General features: G+C 37.8%; 1 protein-coding gene across 1 annotated transcript in view; it reads left to right on the forward strand.

Moving 5' to 3' along the window:
- The window catches only part of Gabrg1 (gamma-aminobutyric acid type A receptor subunit gamma1), a 67,414-nt gene that overhangs the window by 37,885 nt on the left and 5,769 nt on the right, over positions 1-23,760 (forward strand). The window contains exons 4-8 of the mRNA XM_045161713.1: positions 10,153-10,373; positions 11,802-11,884; positions 14,370-14,507; positions 14,622-14,774; positions 19,463-19,674. Of these exons, the coding sequence (XP_045017648.1) occupies positions 10,153-10,373; positions 11,802-11,884; positions 14,370-14,507; positions 14,622-14,774; positions 19,463-19,674 (807 nt within the window). The remainder of the gene's footprint in view (positions 1-10,152; positions 10,374-11,801; positions 11,885-14,369; positions 14,508-14,621; positions 14,775-19,462; positions 19,675-23,760) is intronic.

Consider the following 23,760-nt stretch of genomic DNA (forward strand, 5'->3'; position numbering starts at 1 on the left):
CATGGGTGATATACTTAACTCTTGCCCATTTCTTCTTTATTCCTACTCTATTCCAGCAATAGCCAATTTCTCTATCCCTCAACGTGAAGGTTACATGGCTGGCATTAACTTTCATAACTGATTGCTGGAGTGAATACATCTTGGCCACATCCTAAGTGACACCTTTGTCACCTAATGCAAATGAGTATGTGCAAGATGTCTTTAAATTAAGTTTGAGAGAATGGAAGGGTGCCCTAAGGCCTGGACAAGAACTTAGTTTTGTTGTTGTTGCTGCTGTTTTTCCCAGACAGGGCCTCACTCTGGTCCAGGCTGACCTGGAATTCACAATGTAGTCTCAGGGTGGCCTCAAACTCTCAGCGATCCTCCTACATCTGCCTCCCAAGTGTTGGGATCAAGGGCGTGCACCACCACGCCTGGCTTTTTTTTTTTTTTTAAGAACATACTTTGTATGGATACATCATATGTTGGCACCATCTATTCCCTCATCCCTGAGCCTATTCTGCATGGTGCACTCCTCAGTGGGTTGCTGGTCTTCCCCATGTGGTTGTGGGGTGTGTGTTGTGGGCGCAGCAGTCAGTAATTGAGGGAGGCAGTGCCATTCCACTGGGCATGACATACCAACCTGTAGCTCATAATAACTTTCCACCCCCTCTTCCCCAAAATTCCCTGAGCCTTGGTGGATGTGTCTTAAGTCTGCTTCAGTGATGAGCTCTCAGGAGCCTCTGGATTTCTGCTTTGGTATGAGTTGAGTATCCTTAGTGTCTTTCTCCTTCACCCTGGCATAGATTGTCAGGCTCACCATGGAAGCAGCGGTCTTGCTCATCTCCCCACTTCCTCTGTGGTTTTGCCTGGGCCTTGAATGAAATATGAGATGTGATCTATCTCTTTGGGTCTCACTACTTTTCTGTGTGTACCCTCTAGAACAGGGGATCTGGGAGTTGGGGGACCCAGGGGCTGTTCAATCAGGAAGGCAGAGCAAGGGGACTGCGTCTGCAGCAGGCATGCAGGGTCCAGGCAGCTCCAAGCTAGCAGCAGGGCTATCAGGATCAGGAAGCTGGGAGGTGGGGAGCTCTGGCTTACTCACTCTGCTTTAGTTTAAACTAGGGGCTAATACTACTGGGAAAGTCAAAGAACTAGTAAAATATCTGCAATTAGTTAAATCTTACATGGGAAAAATGTCTTCATATGACAAGACAAGAATAGAAATGAGTATCAGAGTCTACCAACACACAATTAAGGATCTAAAAGCCCATATAGGAAAAAAAAAAAAAAAAAAGAAAGAAAGAAAAGAAAAGGCAAGTTTGGCCAAGAGGGAAGGAAGGAAGGAAGGGAGGGAGGGAGGAAGGAAGGGAGGAAGGGGATGTTATACCTGAGGAATAGCACCTGCAGTTTATCTTTGGACTCCACACATGTGCTAACATATGCACCTGTGCACATATGAACATGCATGCACATGAGTACACACATACACGTATGAAAAACAAAATCTGAAAATCAAAAACAAAACAAGAAACAGAATACAATACCATGTCAATGGAAACAAATGGAGGAGAAAAGCTTTTCCCAGAAAAATTTAACATTATACAAATATAGTATTTCCTAGGACATTGCATCATATACATGGGGAGTTTTCTCTTTATAAGAAGCTTTCTGTGTTTGGTCTCTATGTCACCAGTACTTAGGGGAAAATAATATATTTTCTTAAATTACATATATTCATTTTGGGATCTTGTTTTAGTTTTTTTTTTTCTGAATTTGTTAAGAGTAAAACAGATATTGAAATGAAGAGAAATGGATTTCATTATCTCTATTGCTATTCCGGAGATGGCAACATGTTGGTCTACCACAGTCATCTTTGACATCTTCCTCAATGAAATATTTATGGTATAAAGACTTACTTGCCTTCTCTGGAAATATTGCACACTTGTAACCTTGGGCCCTGATGGTCTTGTAAAAAGCTAATTAACTGAAATGGCTGTTGGAACTACTGACACGAAAACATGCAAAAAAATAAAATTCTCTGCAGAGCAGTTTGTAGTGTTTATTAAGGAAAATATTGTCATACTAGGGATTAATAAAAGGCTTACATACAAGGCAATTTCAACTAAACATCTCAGGAAAGGAGAACTCGCTTTCCATAAAATGAACAAAAATGTTTTGAATGTGCAAAACTTAGTCAAGGAAACATGAGCATAATTCAACAAATGAGACGATAGTTCACATTTTCTTACTGCTGCAGGATTTTGGCCCTCAGGAGGCGGTCCCCCAAAATTATGAGCCCCAATTTTGGGTCCCATCATATTTTTAAACAAAGAATTGATAAATGTGGACTCAAGATGGAAAAATTATGAATTATTAAACAAATTGTGGGGCTCATTTAAGAGAAATTGGGATCTAGGGAGAAGGCTGGAGCAGGGTCATTTGCAGATGGCAAGTGGGAAACACCAACACACTCCGGTGGGAAACACAGCATAGTCTGTGAGGTTCGGTTAAGTGATATTGAGGTTTTGAGGGAAAGCTTGGCGTGGAGCCACAGGCACGTACAAGATAGGCTTGTGTAGGAAGACATAGGAGGAACACACTTACTTAGTATCTGCCCTGAGCTTCCCCATGGAGAATGCTATGAGAGCAACTGGTGGAGACTTAAGGAAGAAGAGCAGAGGGAAGCTATCAAAGCAGAGACCAAGAAATTCAAACAAGAAATGAGTAGCAAAGAAAGTTATGCCCATGGTTATGCCAGGTAACCACAGGTAGCCCGCCCAGAGTTAAAGCACCCACGTGGTAGATAGAGAGTTTAAGGGGAATAAGTATGTGGTAGATTGAGAAAAACAATGCATGTGATTAAAGTGAGAAGTTACCACAAAGTATAAAGCAGAGGCAAACAGAAAAACTACTCAGACCAAGAAATCAATCCATGCTCTCCCATTGCCTATCCAGGCTGGGTGAGAGGGAAGCCAGACTCCAAGCAGAGATCACAGAGCAGAGAGAAAAATGGTGGAAAAAATATCTCCTTGTATAGTCCTTTGGAAACGTATTCTTTCCTTAGGTTCTGGTGTGCAAAGGAAAGAAGACCTGATTGTTTTGTAGATTGGAAGGGACAGGCTTTAGGGTCCGCCCACCTGCGCAGTGAAGGCCGCTTATCGAGGCCGCGCGCTACACTGGGGCAGCAGGGGGCGCTCTAGCCGTTGCAGATGAGCCTCCCTCAGACACGAGTTCTGTCTGTCCCATTCCTGCAAAGAGTTTCCGATCATGGCAGGGAGATGTGATGCTGGTTCTCTCAGGGCCTCAGTTCCTCAATGAAACTGCCTACTAGAAGCTAACTTCCTCCTCTTTCTCCTTCACTACAAACCACTCATACAATTTAAATCTAGCAAAATCTATCTTTGTTGCAAGAAATGGTTTTGTTTGAAAATGTCAGTTGGTGGGTTGCTGATAAGAACTAAAGCATCATTCCACAGTAGGCAGCCTTTCTGTCTCTTTTTCTACATTCATTTAGCGTTGGTTGTCTGTCCCTTCAGAAAACAGGTAGGATTTTTGATATTGCAATTTTTCATATATCCAAGCTAAGTTAAATTAAATATACATAAAATATCAGGCCAGAAGTTATCCCAGTGTTACATGAGATTATTATTAGACATGGACCAGAATACTTGTAACTATATGACTTTTCAGGTAGGGGGAGAGGAAGTGTTTTGACTCTTTGGGTCACCTGCATCAACATAAGCAACTTCAGACTAGCAAGTAAGGTCTTCTAATGGTAATTCAGGTGAAGGCAGGATCAATGAGGAGTCTAGAAAGTTTAAGATAATATCCTGTGCATTTAACTGAAGGCTACAGTATAAGCACATCAGGGTAAATATCTTGTCATTAAAAAATTACAGACATGATTTGGTAATGGTTTATTTCTAGGAACTAGTAATGTGTATGTAAGCCAATACTTAGAGAATATCAGTATGGCAATTTTGAAAGTGAGGGTTAGGAGAGGAATGCCACAAAACTGGCAAGAATGAGAACCCAGTCCATGCAAGAACTGAACTCGTGTTTCTCTAGTCACGAGAGACCAGACAGAGTGCTCAAATAAGGCTTCTAAGGTGGGTAGGTTATTTTTGGGAGGAAACCTGACCTTTGTAATGGAGATAGAGTGGAGGAACAAGGGCCCCAGCTGCCAGATCTGTAATTCAGAAGGAAAGTAGGAAATCAGCCTTTTCTTCAAAATAGTGTTTTAACAGAGTGACGGGGCCCTGCAATACAAGGAGGGCTGATTAAACTCAGTAAATAACTTTATATTTTCCTATAAATAAATGATTAACATAAATGGTCTTTTTTCAGAGTAGTTTTCACAGAAAACAAAAGTCCAGAAAAAAAATAAATAAAAAAAAGTAGGAGAGTTAAGGCATTTGCCTGTGAAGCCTAAGGACCCAGGTTCGATAACTCTACTCACATAAGCCAGATGCACAAGGTGGTATATGTGTCTGGATTTCATTTGCAGTGGCTAGAGGCTCTAGAATGCCAAATCTCTCTCTCTATCTCCTTTTCTGTCTAATAACTAAATGAAATATAAAAAAATATTAAAAAATTATATCAAGAACTATAAAACAGTAAACATTATTTGATATTAAATGGAAAAGAAAGGGTTTTTTTTGTTAGTAATGGTTTTGACTTGGTTTGTACCTATTAATTGGAATGGCAAAGTATGAACAGTAATTCTTGTGTGGGGGATATATATAAGGTATTTGAAAACTTAATTTTATTCTGTTTTGTGATTTGTGATTTGTTACCTATATTTGGAAAATTAGTGCAGTCTTCTAAATTAGGAAGTTAAAGCTCCTTTTTCCAGAAAAGCATAAAACCTAGCAGGGAAGTTACCAAAAATAACATTATTTAACATAAAGGGAAACCTTTATCAAAACTAAATACACCTATGGCCCTCTACTTATTTTAAATTGAAAAAATGATTGTCTTGATGGTATTTTTTCCCAAAAGAAAATTTCCTAAGTGTAGTCCTTTCCTGTGTTGCAAAAAGGACACAGAGCTACATATATAGCTTAGTAATGTAATGTTTGCCTAGGCCCCAGGTTCAGGTAACTAGTGTCCTTCCCCCAAAAAGAAGGAAATAAATAAAGAACAAAAGAAGAGGAAGAGAGGGAGGGGGAAGGAGTGGGAGAAAGGCAGGTATGTTAATTGTAGGAAATAAGAAATTTTAAATGTCAATTTAGGTAAAAATATTAGCTTGGCTTAAAATCTGCACTCACTTTTATTACTTAAAACTGTAAACAATTTATATACATAAATTTACCAGATGTTACTACCTGTTTTTAGGATATTGTACATTTTCTACTGATTATAACTATCACAGGACTTAATTGTTATTTTTAAAAAATGTTTTATTTATTTGTGTATGAGAGAGAGGCAGATACAGAGAAAGAGAGAGAGAGAGAATGGGTATGCCAGGGCCTCTAGCCACTGCAAATGATCCCCATACACATGCGCTATGGTTTCTAGGATATCAAAACTGGGTCCTTAGTCTTCCCCAGCAAGTGGCTTAACCACTAAGCAATTTCTCCATCCCAACTTAATTATTTTTAAAAGCAAATCCTTTACTCAAAGATGTATTTGTATCTAATATATTTAGTAATCCATTACTTAGCAGTTGAACGTTTCCACTTATTTGACATTAATGTGTTAAGAATATTCTTCTAATTATATCTTTTCAGCCCCTGTGATTATTTCCATAGGGTATGAGTGCCAATATCTGAAACTCATGATAGACTTCCTTCAGATATTAGGGGGTATCAGTGTTGACACGCATGACAATATAGCCTTACTATTTCTCAGTTGTTACATCCATTGTGAAGAATTCCAAACTGTACTTTTAACTAGAAAAAAAAAAAAAAAGCTAGTAAGGAAGTATGGTTTGGAGACATACTGATTTATACACTTGGAAATCATAACCCTATGCCATGTTAAAATCATTCACTCAAACAGTCTACTGTTGATAACAAGGATAAGTGTAAAAAAAAAAAAAAAAGGAAAAAAACATTATGATGTAAGAAACCTGAACTAGTTACTGTAAAAGTATAAATCTTTCTCTCTCATTTGCAGTAGATATAGTCTGTGTTAGAGTAAAGAGTTTATAATTGTGGGTTATGCAATCATGCAATCAAGTTTTGTTACATGCTGTCCATACTGAGGAAGTTACTTCCTTGTAAGAGATATCAGGAAAGTATGAAGATAAAGCTTGAAAATATGGAATATTCATCTTGCAACAACAATTTGATGGGGCTGGATAGATGGCTTAGCGGTTAATCGCTTGCCTGTGAAGCCTAAGGACCCCGGATCAAGGCTCGGTTCCCCAGGTCCCACGTTAGCCAGATGCACAAGGGGGCGCACGCATCTGGAGTTCGTTTGCAGAGGCTGGAAGCCCTGGCGCGCCCATTCTCTCTCTCTCCCTCTATCTGTCTTTCTCCCTATGTCTGTCGCTCTCAAATAAATAAATAAGAAATGAACAACAGATTTACAGAAGCTAATGTTGTACTGTCTATTGTTTTCAAATGCACAGGTATTTCTCTTATTTCTCTGTTCTCTGTCTATGGTATAGTTGTTCTGTGGTCACACTAATTTTGGTATTTTTCTCTTTGAAACTATATGTTGTAAAGAACATCAACAAATGAGATAGGATTCTCAGTTCAGAATCTTCATTTCAGCAGTGTATGAGTTCAGAATTATATCTGCATTCATAATTATCAGAAATTAGGAATTTTAAGCTAAGTTGATAAACCTCTGCTAGATGAAATAACCTGCAAATTTGAGGAATGCATATTCCCAAACATGCAAAACTAAACTATTTTTAAGTTTAAGTGGCTTGCATTCTTTAATTTTTCTATTATGCCCTCCATTTTACTGCCTTATCACCCCTACCATTGACTAATTAAAACCGGTATGAATCACACTGTTCTGCCAAGGGCCTGGCTAAATGTAGCTTTCATCAAGAAGCCTTCCTTAATTTTCTCAAGCAGAAAATAATTTCTACTATTTCTATTTCAGTTTATTTTTTTCTTCTAAGTTTTATTGATTCCCAGTTTTTTTCATTCTTTGTACATTTATATGAAAGATGTTTCCATTGTCATTCTGGAAAAAGAATACAATATATTTTATACAATATATAAATAAGGTACTTAGAAGTGTTTTCACTGTTTGCAAAGTAATCACTAGAACAAACAGTTTTCAAATGCCTCCTTTAATGCTTTCTTAGAAACCTTGTAGCTAAGTGGGCCTAAGTAGCAAGAGCTCACTTTGTTGTTGGCTATTTTCCATGCCATGATCCTGCCTGGTTTCTCAAGAGATCTTTGCTCTATGATTCTCTCCAAAGCATGAAATAATTCTGAAAACTAGTATTGATAAATGTTTTTCTAAGATATACCCTGGCACAGGGCTGAATCTTCAATATCCATTTACTGTAAAAGCCTAAATTCACATCATTAGCATAACTATAGTTTTAAGCATCCAAGATTTAATTATGTGTATCTTGTGGAGAGGATACTTAGATAATTCATAATTGATCCCCAGGTGTTTTTGAAAGAGATCTGTCCTGAAAAAGGAGAGAGAGTGTGTAGATTAGAGATAATATCTATCCACGAATGAAGGGGCATTCACAGCAGTGGTACTGTATATGTAGATTCATTTGTCCTACTAAATGCATGCATATTTTGTGTACCACTGCATTCATAATGTTTGTACACTGGTTAATAGCTGCAGAAAGTGTGATTTGTTAGTATGCATCATGGTCTGCATACTGATTTGTTGTCAGCTCATGTTATAAACAGTCCACGAAAGATGTATCTATGGGAGTTGTAAAACTTACATGCTTATAGAAATTCTTTCAGCATGCTGGAATTTGGTGCTACTCTAAATACAAAATAAACAAACAAACAAACAAAAAACTCAAATGTTTTCCTTCCTCAGTTATTTGAACATGGACATCAGTAGGTACAGAGAGGGTTAAAGTGGAAGTTTTTATTGTTTTGTTTTGTTTTTTTGGTTTTCACTCTAGTCCATGCTGACTTGGAATTCACTATGTAATCTTAAGGTGGCCTTAAACTTGTGGTGATCCTCCTACCTCGCCTCCCAAGGGATTAAAAGCATGTGCCACCACGTCTGCCTGGCTAGAGTAGAAGTATTTTTGTATACAAGGACTTGATATGTTCACACCCATGAAATAAATTGAGATATAATTGATGCTAAATGCATGCATGAGTATATTATTGAACAACAAACAATTACATCATTATTGCATAGAGCAACTCTCCATGGTGTGATCCTGCTTGGTTTACCAAGAACTCTCTGCTCTATCTTCCTTTTCAAAAGAATGAAACAATTTTGAAAATATTTTATATATAAAATATCACAGATATACACATGCATGATATAAATTTAATCTTAACAAATTCAATTGTAATAAGTATTAGGTAAATCTTAATCTTAATAAATTTTATTGCAAACCATACACTTCAGACTCAGTCTTATAATATCTGCCACTTGCTGGACTTAAAAGAACTGAAATGTCTGTGCTTTCCAAAACCGAAGCATTGCTCTTTTAAAATGCATGGACTGGGAGACAGGCGTGTTGGCGCACACCTTTAATTCCAGCACTCAGGAGGAAGAAATAGGAGGATCGCTGTGAGCTTGAGGCCACCCTGAGACTACATAGTGAATTCCAGATCAGCCTGAGCTAGAGTGAGACCCTACCTTGAAAAAAAAAAGCATGGAATGAAAATTTCCTCTCTACTAATCTTAATATCCTACTAGAGAAATGGTAAATTTTCTGTCTGTATACTAGGGCTTGGTGTCATTTTCCCATTAATAAGTTGAGTCTTTCTCTGCTTATGTATTAGTTATCTCCCTAGCATTGTTTCAAATGTTCATTCTTTAACCAAACTCCCAATTATGTTTCTATTACCCACAGTAAATATTTCCTTTCAGGTAAATTGGCCAACTGTGAATATCACATCAAGAACAAGTAGCCAATCTCTATTGCCCATGTAACTAATATAACACTTAATACTTTACAATTACCTTTTTTGCCTTATTTAATGTCGAAGTTATAATGTGCTTAGGTGTGTACACACACACACAAACAACTTTTCAATTGCTGTCCTCCATAGCATTAATTATTGTTACATTTATATTACTTGATGTTTTTCAAATAAATTTTAATGCTTATAATATGGTGGACATCTTATCAGGGTAAAATTAGTATTGACAATATAAAAGGCAATGTAATGTCATAACAGTCAATGAGTTTCTCTTGACAATATAAAAAGTCAATATAATATATAAGTAGTTCCTCCCGAGGGGCCTTGTGTAATAACACAGCATTCTTTTGGTTGCTACTTACTGACTAAGAGCAAAGTCTGCAACACTGAGCCACTGATGCAGCTCCGTGTGTGCCATTCCCTGCTCTATGTCAGTTCATCTACAGTCAGCCTTGTGGTTACTCAGTTTCCACTTAGCTGGTTACTAACTCTGACATGAGAATTATTTCACCTTTCTTACTCAGTGTTAATGGGAAATGAATGTTATTGTAGTGTGTATTTTGCAAGATTTTAGAAAACGACATAACGTGTTAATGTCTCGGAATATTACTGCTTATTCTGTTTCTTTGTAGTGGCTTTAACACATATAACACCATGTAAATTAAATGGAAATAGTTTTTCAGATGAAGGGTGTGCTAAGGACTTTGAGATAATAGTTATTGACTTCTTGAGTTTTGTACATATTTGTGATTCTGAGAGGGACACACATGACATAACTTTCAAAGCTCACTATTGTTAATAATAAGATTATCTGTGTCAATATTAATGGCAATGATATATACCTTATAACAATTTGAAAAAAATTACACAATTAAAGATACCAGAGTAGTAGCAGAAATTGCTGACAACCTTGTGTCTCACTTACTGTGACTCATATAAAACATAAAATAATTTTAAGATAGGTTAAGAAAATGACATACTTCACCTTCAGAAAGACTGTATGTTAAGTGTTGCTTACTTGCTGGAAATTTATACTTTAATATAGTTCCCATTCCTGAGGAAAACCTCTGAACTAGTAGCATTACTGGTGTCATTTCTCTCTTTTTTTAAAATCTTTTAGGAATACACAATAGATATAATTTTTGCCCAAACCTGGTTTGACAGTCGCTTAAAGTTCAATAGTACCATGAAAGTGCTGATGCTTAACAGCAATATGGTGGGGAAAATTTGGATCCCTGACACTTTCTTCCGGAACTCGAGGAAATCAGATGCACACTGGATAACAACTCCCAACCGCTTGCTGAGGATCTGGAATGATGGACGAGTCCTGTATACTCTACGGTAACATTGATTAGACCATTGTAGCTGCTGCACACATGTTCATTGCTCATATCCTATTAGCTTCTAACTAGTCATTCACACTGACAATGCAGAACGTATGGAAAATTTAAAATAGTTACATATACTGGCAATATAGTCAAACTATTAAGCTACTGATAACTACACAAATAAGTGGAAGAATTTGATTTTCTCCTTAGAAACAGAACACATTGCATCATAACCATTACATTCCAAAAATTTTTGATGCACATTATTGAGATTTTTCTCTAGGATCCCTTCCTGATATAAAATTTTATACTCTGATTTTTCGCCAATGTGGTAAGATATTCCAAGGGGAAAATGATGTATGAATAGACAGTTGAGTTTATTTCCTTGGATATATATGCATAATCAATATATTTTTTCATGGGAAGAGCATCATGATGAATAAAGAGAAAGAAAATCACAACATATAACTATAGGCTGCTCTAATATGGTATTACTAGGCATATGTAGTCACATGTTTATATTTATAGAATTTCTGAAGTGTGGGCTTTTAATGTATGTAAAGCTATTATATTGAAATAGATATAAAGGTAACAGTTGGCTATAAGACAAAGTGTTAAACTTTTCATATTCAGTTATGATCCTCATAATAATGCAGGATTTGGGGGCTCAGAATGGGTCTGATAGAATTTATGAACCCCAAGTTTTTGATTCTACCCTACTTTTTAAATTAACTTTTTGTTTGTTTATTTTTATTTATTTATTTGACAGCAACAGACAGAGAGAGGAAGAGGCAGAGAGAGAGAGAGAGAGAGAGAGAGAGAGAGAGAGAGAGAGAGAGAGAAAATGGGAGCAACAGGGCTTCCAGCCACTGCAAATGAACTCCAGACACCTGCGCCCCCTTGTGCATCTGGCTAACGTGGGTCCTGGGGAATTGAGCCTTGAACTGGGGTCCTTAGGCTTCACAGGCAAGCTCTTAACTGCTAAGCCATCTCTCCAGCCCTCTATCCTACTTTTAATAAAGAATTAACACAGACAGCCTCAAGAAGGATAATTGTTCTATTTGGAATATGAGCCTGAGGGTCAGCCCACTGGTCAGCCCATACAGGTAGCGCACTAGACTATGGGCAGCAGAGGGAGGTGTAGGTAGGTCTCAATGAGAGGAGTTTCATTTTCGTCAAGAGTTTTGTTGTTGTTTCAGGATGAGGTGACATGTGGGGTTGCATCTCATGGTTCTCGTTGAGCCTCAATCCCTAACTGAAATTGAAGCTGCCTAAAAAATTGCTAGCTTTCCCCTGCCCTCCTTTAATAACAAACTTTAATGTTATTGTTGTATTGTGCACTATTATTGAATGCCAAAAGCAGGTTTTAAAATCAGACAAGATATTTCTAATGACTTAAATTATTTTTCCTTTCTTAATGCATACATTTCCATCTTACTAGACTGACAATTAATGCAGAATGTTACCTCCAGCTCCATAACTTTCCTATGGATGAACATTCCTGCCCATTGGAGTTTTCAAGCTGTAAGTGGATACACATTTCCTAATCTCATAGAACTTTAGCCTCAAACTGTCTCATTAAAAATGTACCAATAGGGGCAGGAGAGATGGCTTAGTGGTTAAGGTGCATGCCTGCAAAGCCTAAGGAGCTGGGTTTGGTTCTCCACGTCCCACATAAGCCAGATGCACATGGTGGCGCATGTGTCTGGAGTTTCTTTGCAGTGGCTAGAGGCCCTGGCGTGCCCATTCTCACTCCCTCTTTCTCTCTCACTCCCTCTCTGTCTCTAATAAATAAATAAATAAATAAATAAATAAATAAATAAATAAATAAACCATAAAAAATATACATACCAAAGGGATAGAGAGATGCCTTAGCAATTAAGGCTCTTGTCTGCAAAGCCAAAGGATCCAGATTCAATTCCCCAGAACCAAGGTAATCCAGATGCACAAGGTGACACATGTATCTGGAGCTTGTTTGCAGTGGTTGGATGCCCTGGTGTGCCCATTCTCTCTCTCTCCCCCTCTCTTTCTTCCTGTCTACCTCTCATAAATAAATAATAAATAAAATATGTTTTAATATTATTTATTTTTGTTTGAGATAGAAGGAAGGAAGAGAAAGAGAGAGAATCGGTGTATCAGGGCCTGTAGCCACTGCAAAGGAACTCCAGACACATGTGCCATCTTGTACATCTGGCTTACATGGGACCTGGAGACTCAAACTTGGGTCCTAAGGCTTCACAGGCAAGTGCCTTTCCCATTAAGCCATAAAATGAGATGAAACACAATTTCCAGAAGTGTGGTTTTTGAGCCTTCTAACAAAAATATTTCATACATTATGCATTTGTTTCTAGTTTTAAAATCAAAACTAAACATAAAGGGGTAACATATATATATATATATATATATATATATATATATATATATATATACACACACACACACACATATATATATGTGTATATATACATATACATATATATATATGTGTATATGTGTGTATATGTATGTGTATGTGTATGTATATATATATAAATACATTATATATATATATTTATGTATTTATATATATATGTATTTATATATATATGTATTTATATATATATGTATTTACATATATATATATATATATGTATTTATTTATTTGAGTGAGAGGGAAGGAAAGAGAGTAAGAGGCAGATAGAGAGAGAGAGAAAAGGTACACCAGGGCCTTCAGCCACTGCAAACGAACTCCAGATGCATGCACCACCTTGTTCATCTAACTTATATGGGCACTTGGGAATGAAACCAATCTTCAGTCTTGGTGTGCCATTGCTTTGACATTGATTGCAACTGCTAGCTATCATTAGTTCTTTACCCATTATAAGCAACAATGAGACCCATAGACCAGAGAGTTACTCTCTCTATATACCCTCATAAAAATAATTGAGGGTCTAGAGAGATGGCTTAGCAGTTAAGATACTTGTCTACAAAGCCTAAGGACATAGGTTTGATTCTCCAGTACCCAAGTAAGCCAGATGCACAAGGTAGCACATGCATCTGGAGTTTGCAGTGGATAGCGCCTCTGACTTGCAGATTCTTTCTCTCCATCTTCCTCTTTCTCCTTCTCTGTATGTTTCCCTGTCAAATACATAAATACAATAGTTAAAACATTGTGTGTTGGGGGGGGCGGTAGGGGGAGTGCAGGATGTTAAGCATTTTTGTTCGTGTCCACATTCCTGTATGCTGCGACTGTACTGCTTTGTAGCTTCTAGTACTGTGATGAACATGGACCTCCAAAAAGAAGCAAGGAAAGGAGACAAAAGAGGAAAACAAAGAGCAAACATCATTAAATAAATTCTGACATCAGCAGAGAAGAGAACTATTTTGTTTCTTTTCTGATACAACTTGCAAGATGCTATACTCGTTTTGAAATGCCGACAGGGAATTAGTAAATTCTATTTCTAGTAATAAGGGGTGCACCTGCTCTTCTATAATCATAACTGAAAACTTCATGTTATTAAAACATTTCTCAAAATCTGAAAGTGATGATAGTAATGAATCTGGAGACAAAAAAAAAAATCCCATCAAAAATTAAAGCCAAAAATGTAGGTGGTAATTGACTAGGACCTGCATACATTTTATTTAAAAAAAATAGTAACTTCATATAATAGTTTTGACAGTCTTCTGGGGAAGGAAATCTAATAAATTATAATCAGCTGGTCTTGGTGGTGCATATCTAATCCCAATTCTATGGACACTGAGAGCGTAGGTTCCCAAGTTCTAGGCCAGTCTAGGTTCCATATAGGAATCGAAGTCAGTTGAACTATAAGAGACTAGACCCTTAGGGCTAGATCAAAATGAGCCCCACTTCACTCCCAGACCATGTTGTTATCATTTTCTATATGTACAAAAAACAACAACAAAAATTTTTAAAAATTCCTGAAAATTTATAAGGATTATGTGGTATTACAAGAACCCATGAGTTTCAATCTTGCTAATCTCAATGAATTTATCTTAATTTTCCCTCTAGATGGATACCCTAAAAATGAAATTGAGTATAAGTGGAAAAAGCCCTCTGTCGAAGTGGCTGATCCAAAGTACTGGAGATTATATCAGTTTGCCTTTGTAGGGTTACGAAACTCAACTGAGATCTCTCATACAATCTCAGGTAAGGAGAAAATGCAAGTCAATGAATAATACTACCTTTTAATGAGCTGGTGTTTATGCATATGAGTTAGAATACTTATTTTAATGTATTTAATCCCTTTTTTTTTTCTTATAGGGGATTATGTTATCATGACAATTTTCTTTGACCTGAGCCGAAGAATGGGGTATTTCACTATTCAGACATATATCCCGTGCATCCTGACAGTGGTTCTCTCTTGGGTGTCTTTTTGGATCAATAAAGATGCTGTCCCTGCAAGAACATCCTTGGGTAGGAGTATGCTATTGACTCATGTGATTTTTCAAACATGAAATAAAAGTTTATATACTAGAAAATTCCCTCCAGAATATAGTCAGGGGAAAAAATGGACAGACTCTACTGTCATACCATGTTGAAAGGACGTAAAAGAAAATAGCAATAAAAATGTAAAGAGGGCTGGAGAGATGGCTTAGCAGTTAAGCGCTGGCCTGTGAAGCCTAAGGACCCCGGTTCGAGGCTCGGTTCCCCAGGTCCCACGTTAGCCAGATGCACAAGGGGGCGCACGCGTCTGGAGTTCGTTTGCAGAGGCTGGAAACCCTGGCGCGCCCACTCTCTTTCTCTCCCTCTATCTGTCTTTCTCTCTGTGTCTGTCACTCTCAAATAAATAAATAAATAAAAATACTTTAAAAAAATGTAAAGAATTTTAAATCACTGGCTTAATGGTTGAGGTGACTACCTGCAAAGCCTAAGGATCCAGGTTCGATTCTCCAGGACCCACGTAAGCCAGATGCACATAATGGCTCATGCATCTGGAGTTAGTTTGCAGTGGTTTGAGGCCCTGGCCTGCCCATTCTCTCTCATAAATAAATAAAATAAAAATATTTTAAAAAGAATTTCAAAACAGAGAATTCCTTATTTTCCTTGTGAACAGAACTGAGAAATATATAAGAATTAATGCCCAAAAGGCAGGAAAAATTTCCTGGTCTTATATTAGAGGATATTTTTTTTAATCATCATTTTATTCATTTTTCACAGAATCACGAATCAGCTTTCATTCATTACTGATGTAGGTTTGTATGGTGGCAAATTTCCTCGCTGCTATGCTGCAAGCTGATGCTCAGCTATAACAAATAGCAAATGCCTGAAAAGAACATGGAGCCTTCCCTCCCCACCCCCAGCTTCCTGGCTTCTGTAATGTAAAACAATTGAGGAATAAATCTGTTAATGTTTGAGAGCTACCCATATAATAAAATTGATTAAAGACTAATTTAAAATTCATACTTCATGAAATAGAATTTATTTTTGTTTTCTGTTTTTTGTTTGTTTGTTTTTTTTAATTTTTCAAGGTAGGAAATTTACATTCCATGCTTTTTTTTTTCAAGGTAGGGTCTCACTCTAGCTCAGGCTGACCTGGAATTCACTATGTAGTCTCAGGGTGGCCTCAAACTCACAGCAATCCTCCTGCCTCTGCCTCCCCAGTGCTGGGGTTAAAGGTGTGTGCCCAGCCCATGAAATAGAATTTTGTCCTTTATTTGTAGCAATGAATTATTTTAGGCAGATCATATAAGAAAGCAAATGTCTAATTATTATACACTTGTTTATAATAAAATGATATACTATCTTCCTTGAATTAATATAGAAATAAATTTTATTAATCAATTGATTCATTTTCAATATGAGTGTTAAACATGTGTCACAGTGCTGATAATTGTGTCTTAAAAAGCCATAAGGGGCCTGGAGAGATGGCTTAGCAGTTAAGGCACTAGCCTGTAAAGCCTAAGGACCCATGTTCAATTCTCCAGTGTGACGCAAGTGCTCAAGGCCACATATGCACTCTAGGTGGCCCACATGTCTGGAGTTACATTACAGTGGCTGGAGGCCCTACCATGCTAATTCTTTCTGTTTTCTCTCTCTTTTTCTCTTTCATCTCTCTCATGCTCGCTCCCACTGTCACAGTCTCCTGTAAAACAATAAATAAAAAAAAAAAAAATAAATAAATAGGCCATTCTGTTGGGCTTGCTTCAAAAAAAAAAAAAAAAACTCATAAGGAAAATTGAGATAATTTTATTTTCAATGCCATAGAGGTTTGCATATATTTTCTGTGGTCATAGGTAAACATCAACTAATGACTATAATAACATGCAAATTTCATAGATGTGGCAGTAATGGACTCTAAACATAAAGATATCTGTTAAATACAGTTTCCTTGGGTGCCTAGTGACATGCATAAACATAGGCAGTGGACAAAACCTACTCGTATCTAAACTTCTGTTTTAAACATTTCAAATTAGTTTATGTTCCAAAGCTTAAGAACTGATTTAGCTTAATTTCATTCTACTGGAAGTCTGCTTTGAGCATGGTAATTTTATTTTAATTTCTGCTTGAAAGTGGGATCTTCCTGTCATCCCATGCTTGGTGTTCAGAAATTATATATATATATATAAAGGAATGGTGTCTGATCAGATTTGATGAAGTGGGGTTAAGAAATGAACTTGGAGAGGTGGACAGTGGCTACCTAAGCCGTTATAGTCCATGTGCAGAAAGCTGGATTTCATTCCACATATGATGGGATCTTTAGCAGGAGAAACTGGGGGGGGGGGGGATCTCAATGATACGTAAAATTGGTTCTTATTAGCCTTTAAATATTCCTTTTTTAGGGGCAGGGGAGGGTTTCTAGGTAGGGTCTCACTATGTAGTCTCAGGGTATCCTGGAACTCTTATCCATCCTCCTCTACCTCCCAAGTGCTGGGATTGAAGGTGGTCACCACCACACGTGTCTAAATATTCCATTTTTATTATTTTCATAGACTTGGAGGTTTTAAAATAGGAAGTTTAGTATATTCTTTTCAAGCAAACCACTGTGGTGCTAATTACTAAATTGAAGAAGTAAATGTCAAAAAGCTGCTCTGCTATCATTTTCCTTGTCTCACAAAAGAGAAATATAACAGGTTCTTAATAATGTAAAATTTAATAAAACTGTATGTTAACTTTAAGGTTTTAAAAGTAGGAACAAGACATAATTATAGAAACCAGAGCTACCCTTGGAAATCTACATTAGACTGAGTATGAAAACGAGACAAGTACAAGAATTTATGAAAAGGAAAGACTTACATTCATTTAAATGATGTCACATTTACCATTTATAGAACTTTAAAAAATAGTTTGAGTTTCAAAATAAGTGAAGCAAAGTCTGTCACGAGAAACGAAACAGAAAAATCTAGGCATATATGGACATTTAAGGACTATTTTCTAGCCATTGTTAAAATAAAAATCAATTAAGGAATGGAAAATCCCAGTGAAAATTTGTACTTGGAATTTTATTGTTAAATGGTTTTACTTATTTGAAAGAGAGACAGAGAAAGAATTGGCCTGCCAGGGCCACTGCAAATGAACTCCAGATGCATGTGCCACTTTGTGCATCTGGCTTTACATGGACATGGGAGAGTTGAGCCTAGGCTGGTCTGGGCAGGCAGCCTTCGTAAGACAGCACCTTTAACAGCTGAGCCATATCCCTAGCTATCAACTTGATATTTTAGAACACAAGGCAGAACTCTGGAAAGCAACACATTTTCAAATGCCCAGAAATGCTCAGAAAATTTCAAAGGAACATTTTTCTCAGTATATTTCCTAAGAAAGATAAATGAAATATTAATAGAAGTTAATAAAAATTATGTGATTAATAATTATGTATAAAGAAATATTTGAATCTTTTAAAATATCTATTTTAAATGACCATTGGGTCAAATAAGCAACAAGAGAAGATAAGAAAATATTTCATAGCGAATTTTAATTAAAAAAAATTGAGATATAGTTGCAGGATACTTGCAAGTCACCACTTGGCTGGGAGAGGAGGCCTTAGGTTTAAATGGTTAGTTTTATGAATATTAAAAGACAAACCTAAAAAAGTCACCACTAATGAACAAGTAATTAAGAACAATATGTTATATGTGCATATAGATGTGTGTGTATTTATGTGTATGCCAAGAAATATATTGCTAATCTTGTATTTTTAATATTTATTTTATTTATTTGAGAGAGAGAGAATGGGTACGTTAGGTCATCCAACTACAGCAAATTCTAGCTGCATATGCCACCGTGTGCATCTGGCCTACATGGGTCTTGGGGAATAAGATAGGTCTAGGCAGGTCTATGAGAGAAATTTTTCAGGCCCAACTCACCACACCAATGATGTTCTTCTTTCTGTAGCCCTTTCTCTTGATTTTTCATCAAGGATATTTGGGTTCTCTTAATCTTTGCCAAATCAGGAAGTAAATATGATTATAACACACCACACACACACTCGAGGCTAAATTTAAATTGTGAAAGAAAATGCCATATTTAATTTGGATTAATTTTTACCGTGTATGATAGAAATTTTCAACCATTGCTTCTCCAGTGAACTAGAAATTTATTTGCTTCTGGTGATTCAGCCCATGGTGGTAAAAGGGACTCAGTCATTTTAGTTTCGAAGCTGTGATGTAGATGACTTGAGTTTCCAGAGCAGTCCAGTACTGTAAGGTGTGACTGGTTTGGGGCCCTAATATTACAGTCTATATGAGCAGAGGAAAGAAAGACATGCACCAGTTTATCTTCAACACCGTCCTTACAACATTGCTCTCATGTCTGATGCAGCTCCCCTGGAGAGCTCATCCTGCCTCATGTCAGAAAACCACAGTCCGGTATTTGGAAAAAAAAAAAAAAAAAAAAAAAAAGTTGTTTTGTGATCATGGAAGGGAAGAAGGGGATGATGGGAGTTGGGAGTCAACTCACAATCCATAGTCATTTCAATGATTTCAGGTTAAACCAGGGGCTCATTGAATATTACGTAGCCATGGTTACCAGTCATTCTTTTGGTAAATCACTAGTAATCATGTCCTTTTGTTTCCACTGTGGATTTCAGCTGACAGTATTGCCACATAGCATGAAGGAATGAAAGCCAGCTGTTGGTTGTCTGTAATCGCACCCCCCCTTTCTCCCAGGGATCACGACGGTTCTGACGATGACTACTCTGAGCACAATCGCAAGGAAGTCCTTACCTAAGGTCTCCTACGTGACCGCCATGGACCTCTTTGTGTCTGTTTGCTTCATCTTTGTGTTCGCAGCCTTGATGGAGTACGGAACCTTGCATTACTTCACTAGCAACCAAAAAGGAAAGACTACCAGAGACCGGAAGCTTAAAAACAAGGCCTCGGTGGGTAAAACCTCTATGTCAGAAACTACAGTTTACTTAATCATACTTGATTTGTGTGTGTGTGTGTGTGTGTGTGTGTGTGTGTGTGTGTGTGTGTGTGTGTGTATGGATGTATGTATTTATTTGAGAGAGAGAGAAAATGGGGATGCTAGGTTCTCTAGCCACTGCAAACTCCAGAGGCATGTGCTACCTTGAAAATCTGGCTTATGTGAACCCAGGGGAATTGAGCCAGGGACCTTAGGCTTCTCAGGAAGTGCCTTAAGGGCTAAGCCATCTCTCCAGTCCATGATACTGTTTTAAATATTTATGATATATTTTGTTAGGCAAATATGACACTTGGGGGACTATGATAAAAGAAAAAATATAATTACAGTGAATGTGGACTACCTTTAAGTGACCAATAAGAAAAAAAACAAAAAACCATATTCACATTTTCCCAGTACACACTGAATGCTCTTGCTTGCAAAAAACTGACTTATGGCAGCATGGGATATCCCTCAGTGATATGGTCTTTTTATCGAACACGTTATTAAGATTTCTCTTTAATGCTGGGTGGTTTCCATCTGCAGTTCTAGCACTCAGAGGGCCGAGGTGGGAGGTATGCCATGAGCTTGAAGACCTCCCTTTAATGTTAAAACCCAGGGGTACTATAAAGTTATCACTATTAAAGTATTTTTGCTTGGCTAAATATCTTACCAGAAGCAATATAAAGAAGGATGTTTTAGGGCTGGAGAGATGGCTTAGCGGTTAAGCGCTTGCCTGTGAAGCCTAAGGACCCCGGTTCGAGGCTCGGTTCCCCAGGTCCCACGTTAGCCAGGTGCACAAGGGGGCGCACGCGTCTGGAGTTTGTTTGCAGAGGCTGGAAGCCCTGGCGCGCCCACTCTCTCTCTCTCCCTCTATCTGTCTTTCTCTCTGTGTCTGTTGCTCTCAAATAAAAATATAAAAAAAAAAAAGAAGGATGTTTTAAAAAAATTTTATTGGTATACAAAGAGTTAGGTTTCATGATGCTGTTTTCAAACAAGCTTTCCTTTCATTTTCCTTCCCTCCTTTTCCCTTTCTCCCTCTGCCTTTGGTACGCCTCTAACTTAGCCTCCTTTCTCATGCCGTACTACATGTTCCTTTACCTCCTCCCTTCTCATCACCTCTTGTTCTCCACTAGTGGTTTCCTACTGCAAATCATAGCTCATACTCATCTCATTCTGAGAAACCCTCATTTACATTCATACAAAATCCATGGCACAGCGTGTTCAAATCTCCAGGTCCTTCTTAGCCAGACACACAGTGACAAAAATTGCTCAATGTCACACATGCACACATGTCTGGAGTTTGTTTGCAATAGGCTGAAGGTCTTGATACACCCATTCTCTCTCTCTATCTCTGTTTTTTTTTTCCTCAAAATAAAAATAAATAAATAAGTAAATAAAACCCATGACAATCAAAGAGGTTTTGACAGAATTAACAATGAGATGGGTAGTATCTTATATTGCAAAAGTGATAGTTTGGGACAACAAATACAGATTAGATATAGTTTATATTTCTAATTCTATGAAATCTATATTTTTTAAAGGAGCTGGTGTTTTTGAAATATACAACTACCACAAAGTAGGTCCCATGTGACCAATGCCTACTTGACTTGAGATGCCCTGAGATTTGTTTGATGAAACCTTACTTTAGCAGGTGTATAGTGTTGAAAAAGAGGTTCTTGTGAATGTGGGTCACAGTGGACTGAAAACTTTCCCTTTCATTTGAAGTGTAAATAATCCATTCATAAAGCATGTAAATTAATTCTCCCAAAGGAAATTTGACAGTTAAAATTTCAGAGAAAGTGTGTCACCACTGAAGTGTATCTGTGGAAATTGGTTTTGCTTTTCAGAAGAAAAAATTAGGGGGAACATTTTAAGGTAGACAGTACCAAATGAGGTGGAATGAGGAATATACATGAGTATGAAACATAAACTTTTCTATGCCTCAGGCTGGAATGTCCAAGACTACTTGTAACATCTGATTAGATGTATTCAAATTGGTACATGTTAAAGAAAATGCAGTGTCTTAATGTCAGTGTTTACTTTTCATGAACGCAGTTGCCATGGTTTTGGGTATAACTTCTGTATGGGACATTGTGGGCATAGGCTATTTTCCCAAACACAGAAAGTTTCATTGAACAGTTCTGGTTCAGAACATGCAAAATTTGGGCTGGGAAGATAAGTCAATTGATGAAGTCCTTTCCACTCAAATATGAGGACCTGAGTTCAAATCCCCAGCACCCAGGTAAAAGCCAGGTTTAGTGGCACGTATCTGTAAACCCATCATGGGAGAGGAAGACAGGAGGGTCCCTAGAACTTTCTGGGTAGCTGTTCCTGCTGAATCAGGTAAGCTTCCAGATTTGGTGTTAAACTGTGTCTCAGAGAATAAGGTGGAGAGTGATTGAAGAACACTTCCAACATTGACCTCTGGCCTCCACACACATGTACAATGCAAGCATCATACACATGCAAGCATTCTGGCACACCACAAACATACACAAGGTAAAGCTATTTAAAGGAGAAAACAGAACTTTGGGGCAGACAGTAATCCACGTGGATAAAAGACAGGGGTCTGTGGTCATGTTGTGCATTTCCCTCTGTCATGCCAAGAATGTGGGTTTTGTCTGGCCTACAATGAAGCAGACGTTTATGTAAGCAGCTACGTTGTTCTATTTTTAATATTTTATTCAGGGCTGGAGTGATGGCTTAGACATTTAGGTGCTTGCCTGTGGAGCCTAAGGACCCAGGTTCAACTTCCCAGTACCCACATAAGCCAGATGCACAAGGTGGTACTTGCATCTGGAGTTCATTTGCAGTGGCTGGAGGACCTAAGTGCCCATTCTTTCTTCCTCTCTCTCTCTCTCTCTCTCTCTCCATATGTATGTGTGTGTGTGTGTGTGTGTGTATCTGTGTGTGTGTGTGTATATATATATATATATATATATATATATATATATATATATATGAATGTATGTATATGAATCATAAATAAAATATTAAGGGCTGGAGAGATGGCTCAGCAGTTAGGCGCTTACCTGTGAAACTTAAAGACCCCAGTTCAAAGCTCGATTCCTCAGTGCCCACGCTAGCCAGATGCACAAGGGGGCGCACACATCTGGAGTTCATTTGCAGTGGCTGGAGGCCCTGGGGCGCCCATTCTCTCTCTCTCTTTCTCTTTCTCTCTCTCTGCCTCTTTCTCTCTCTCTGTCGCTCTCAAATAAAAATAAACTAAAAGTTTTAAAAATAAATTAAAATATTAAAAAGTAAAATATGCATTTTACTTATTTTCAAGCAGAGAGGTACAAAGAGAGAGAGGTAGAGAGAGAGTATGGGTGAGCAAGGGCTCTGGCCACTGCTAACGAATGCAACTTGTATACACCACTTTGCGCATCTGGCCTTATATGGGTACTGGTGAATCAAGCACAGGTGGTCAGGCTTTGCTGGCAAATGCCTTAACCTCTGAGCCATCTCTCCAGCTCAGCATTACATTATTAAAGATAATTAGAGGGCAGGAGAGATGTTTTGATGAGTGAGATTCCAGTGCCCGCAATGTCTGTCACCATCTAGCTCACTTTGAGAGCTGTGCTCACAATGACTCTTTCTCTGTAATGACTGCTGGGCCCCTGCAGATGTGGTCCAGGTGACCCTTCATGGTAGACACTTGGCTGTCTTCCTGATGCACTGATGAATCCTGCATACAGTATTCTCTGTCATCTGTAACATAAAACAGATTTTCCAACCACAAGGAATAGCAGCTTGGATGAAAGATGATAAGCGTATTTATTTGCAAGACATTTTGATGGACATTGGAGGGTTCTCTCTAGAGTCTATGAGTTTCCTATTCTGGCTATATATTCTGGCTGGATACTTCTTTTCTTTTTTTTTCTTTTTTTTTTTTTGGCAGGAGGAGGGTTTGAGGTAAGGTTTCACTCTAGCCCAGGCTGACCTCGAATTCACTATGTAGTTTCAGGGTGGCCTCAAACTCATGACAATCCTCCTACCTCTGCCTCCCGAGTGATGGGATTACAAGCATGAGGTACTACTCTTGTCCTGGCTGGATAGA

The sequence above is a fragment of the Jaculus jaculus genome, chromosome 11, assembly GCF_020740685.1.
Source record: "Jaculus jaculus isolate mJacJac1 chromosome 11, mJacJac1.mat.Y.cur, whole genome shotgun sequence".
Taxonomy (NCBI): domain Eukaryota; kingdom Metazoa; phylum Chordata; class Mammalia; order Rodentia; family Dipodidae; genus Jaculus; species Jaculus jaculus.